The sequence below is a fragment of the Mustela nigripes genome, chromosome 5, assembly GCF_022355385.1.
Source record: "Mustela nigripes isolate SB6536 chromosome 5, MUSNIG.SB6536, whole genome shotgun sequence".
Lineage (NCBI taxonomy): Eukaryota > Metazoa > Chordata > Mammalia > Carnivora > Mustelidae > Mustela > Mustela nigripes.
This window is the reverse complement of record NC_081561.1, coordinates 54,560,731-54,563,644: the sequence shown is the minus strand read 5'-3', so window position 1 is coordinate 54,563,644 and position 2,914 is coordinate 54,560,731. Positions and strand designations below refer to the sequence as shown.

The window sequence follows — 2,914 nt, the reverse complement described above, 5'->3', positions numbered from 1 at the left end:
AAATGCACTGATTAGAGGTGGGGGGAGAGATATTGGAACAATCTTCTTAGTTTTCCTTCCATGTGAAAATCAAAATGCTCTCTGAGTTTCTGAACCATTTTTTTCTGCACTGTTTGTACTCCTAGATCTTATTCCTGAGGCCCCTTCCTTTGGGGACCTGCATGGAGTGACACCTGCAAAGAGTTGACACCTGTTGACCGTCTCAGGAAGCTTGGAGAGAAAAATCTACTTTCTTATGTCCAAAGGAAACTAAAGGACACACTGTCTCAGGAGTATAAATTAAAGGTATCCAGGGTGGCTGCAGAATTCTTTTTCCATCCTAAGAGGTTTTTGAGTCCTTCCTTCAGGCAATGGCCTGAATCTTAAGAGACTTACTCTGGACTTTAGGATATCGCAACATGAGCAGTAGTGCCCAGCGTAGCATGGAGGCTGTGGTCTCTGTACCAGCCACAAACAGGTTAGTAACAAGTGCCACCAAATTTTCATCACTGAAATAAGCAGTAGATGTATCTTTCTCCTGAAAGGGGAAAAGGAATCATGAGTGATGAAAAAATTTTATACTTGACAATCATAGCAGATAACGTAACATGAATTTATAAAGCAAAAAGCTTGCCATTCTTTTCTCAATAAAGTGAATTTTTCTTTTAATATTTATTTATTTATTTATTTATTTTTATTAGGAGGATGCTGTCCAGAATTTTAAAATAAAGCACATCCTGGATGCTAATGGTAATAAATAATTCTAACAATGGGAAAAGCTGTTTGCCCTTTTGGAAATTAGTTTTTGACTGAGTGATTACAATGTGCCCAACGTTGTTTCTTTTAAAAAAATGGCATTAAATAATCTTTCTTGGGGTCATCAATTGAAACACATTTTCACGATTACAATAAAAGAAATGCTGTACTAATTCTAAAAGCTAGCATTCAAAGTCTTCTATATATCTTGTTTTTTTTTTTTTTTTTTAAGAGAGTGATGTGAAAAGCAGTGGAAAATATTCAAGAATGGAAAATGTAGTAAATAGCATTCTTGGTAGGGTACAAATCTACCATTACTAACTTAATTGAATCCAATGATTTTTCTTCTTTGCAAGAAATATTTTTCCTCTAGATGCTATTAATTAAACTAAATAATAAACAATATGATACGGTAACACCATTACCTCCTGCTGTCTGACCAAAAAGGCATCAGTGAAACTTCTTGGATCATTTTTGTCAATGTCATGCTGATGATCTAGGAAGGTCATCCTTATAAAAGCAAATAATTCATCTCTATTCCTGAGTACTGTCTTATGACTTTTTAGGAGGAACCCCTAAACAAGAAACATACTGAAAAGCTGAACGAATAAAAAAATAACAAAGTAAGTTAAATACACACATGTCATGCATGCAGTAGTGGAAATGACACCGTTATTTCTGGAAGGATTATAGAATAGCACCCCACTTAGACTTCAATTTTTTCTCAACTAGCTGGCTGACTGGCCTGGACAACATGATTTCCTCACTTAGTGGAGTTCGGTAACTTACAATGGATATTGGTATGGTTTATAGTAAGTTCTATGTACCCAGAGTATTTTGTATATTATGCCAGTAGTAACACATCTACTCAGAGGTTAGGGGAGCCGTGAAAACAATATTGGCTTTTTGGTTAAGGCTATAAATGTAAGTGTTTTTCCTGAAAACTCCTAGGTGATTCCAGATCAAACCATTTTAGTGCCATGTAGCACTGTCACCTTACCACTGATGTTTCTTTGTAGGATTGGAATAATCATTCTTGTTATTTAGATCTAGCTTACTGTGTCTAGGGTCCCTAGAGAAGCACCATATAATCTAATATTCCCTAACCCTTAGAAAGTTCAGGAAGAACTTCACTATTGGCTAAATTTGGTGTGTTTCTTGGTATATTCATGTATGTGAGAGATAAGCTCTTTATATATTTAATCAGATTCTCAAAGTGGTCCCTAACCACCCAAGTGACCTAATAAATACCGAAGATAAAAGGCCACACCTAAAGTTAGACATAGTTGGGCGCCTGGGTGGCTCAGTTGGTTAAGTGTCAGACTCTTGGTTTTAGCTCAGGTTATGATCTCTGGGTCCTGGGTTCAAGCCCTGCGTCAGGTTCCCTGCTCAGCAAGGAGTCGGCTTGAGATTCTCTCCCCCAGCCCCCATGGACCCCACTTGCATACTTGCTCGGACTCTCTATATTTCAAATGAGTAAATAAACAAAATTGTTTTAAAAACTATGTTTAAGAATTGAGCTATTTATGTACTTATTTTTTTAAAATTCAATGAATTAACATATAATGTATTAGAGGGTTTAAAGGTGGAGGTCAGTGATCCATCATCAGTCTTACGTAACACCCAGTGCTCATTACATCACATACCCTCCTTAATGCCCATCACCCAGTTACCCTAACCCCTAACCCCTGTCTCCTCAAGCAACCCTCTGTTTCCAAGATTAAGAATCTCTTATGGTTTGATTCCCTCTCTGGTTTTGTCTTATTTTTCTCTCCCTTCCCCTATGTTCCTCTGTTTTGTTTCTTAAATTCCACATGAGTGAAATCATATGATAATTATCTTTCTCTAATTAACTTAAAAAAAATAGACATAGTTCCCTGTTCCAGGGTTCCCCCACACCTATACTTAGAGTAAACCTGTACTTGTAGTAACAGAACCTAAATTATTCCAAAGTGAAATAATATTGTCTGTTGTCAGTTGTGCTACTGAAAATGGGAACTGAGGCCCCTGGGTGGCTCAGTTTGTTAAGTGTCTGCCTTCAGCTCAGGATGATCCCGGGATCCTGGGATTGAACCCTGCACTGGGCAGGGAGCTTGTTTTTCCCTCTCCTTCTGCTGCTACCCCTGGTTGTGCTCTCTCACTTTCTCCATCAAATAAATAAATAAAATCTTAAAAAAAG

The 2,914-nt window shown here is 37.4% G+C and overlaps 2 protein-coding genes across 2 annotated transcripts in view; one reads left to right on the top strand and one right to left on the bottom strand.

Moving 5' to 3' along the window:
* The window catches only part of LOC132017979 (uncharacterized protein C6orf141-like), a 15,524-nt gene extending 15,163 nt beyond the window's left edge, over window positions 1-361 (top strand). The window contains exon 2 of the mRNA XM_059400285.1: window positions 126-361. The gene's annotated coding sequence lies outside the window, so the exon portion shown is untranslated. The remainder of the gene's footprint in view (window positions 1-125) is intronic.
* Window positions 1-2,914, bottom strand: part of LOC132018633 (cytochrome P450 2K6-like) — a 20,862-nt gene that overhangs the window by 7,536 nt on the left and 10,412 nt on the right. Inside the window, 2 exon segments of the mRNA XM_059401554.1 lie at window positions 356-517; window positions 1,161-1,334. Of these exon segments, the coding sequence (XP_059257537.1) occupies window positions 356-517; window positions 1,161-1,334 (336 nt within the window).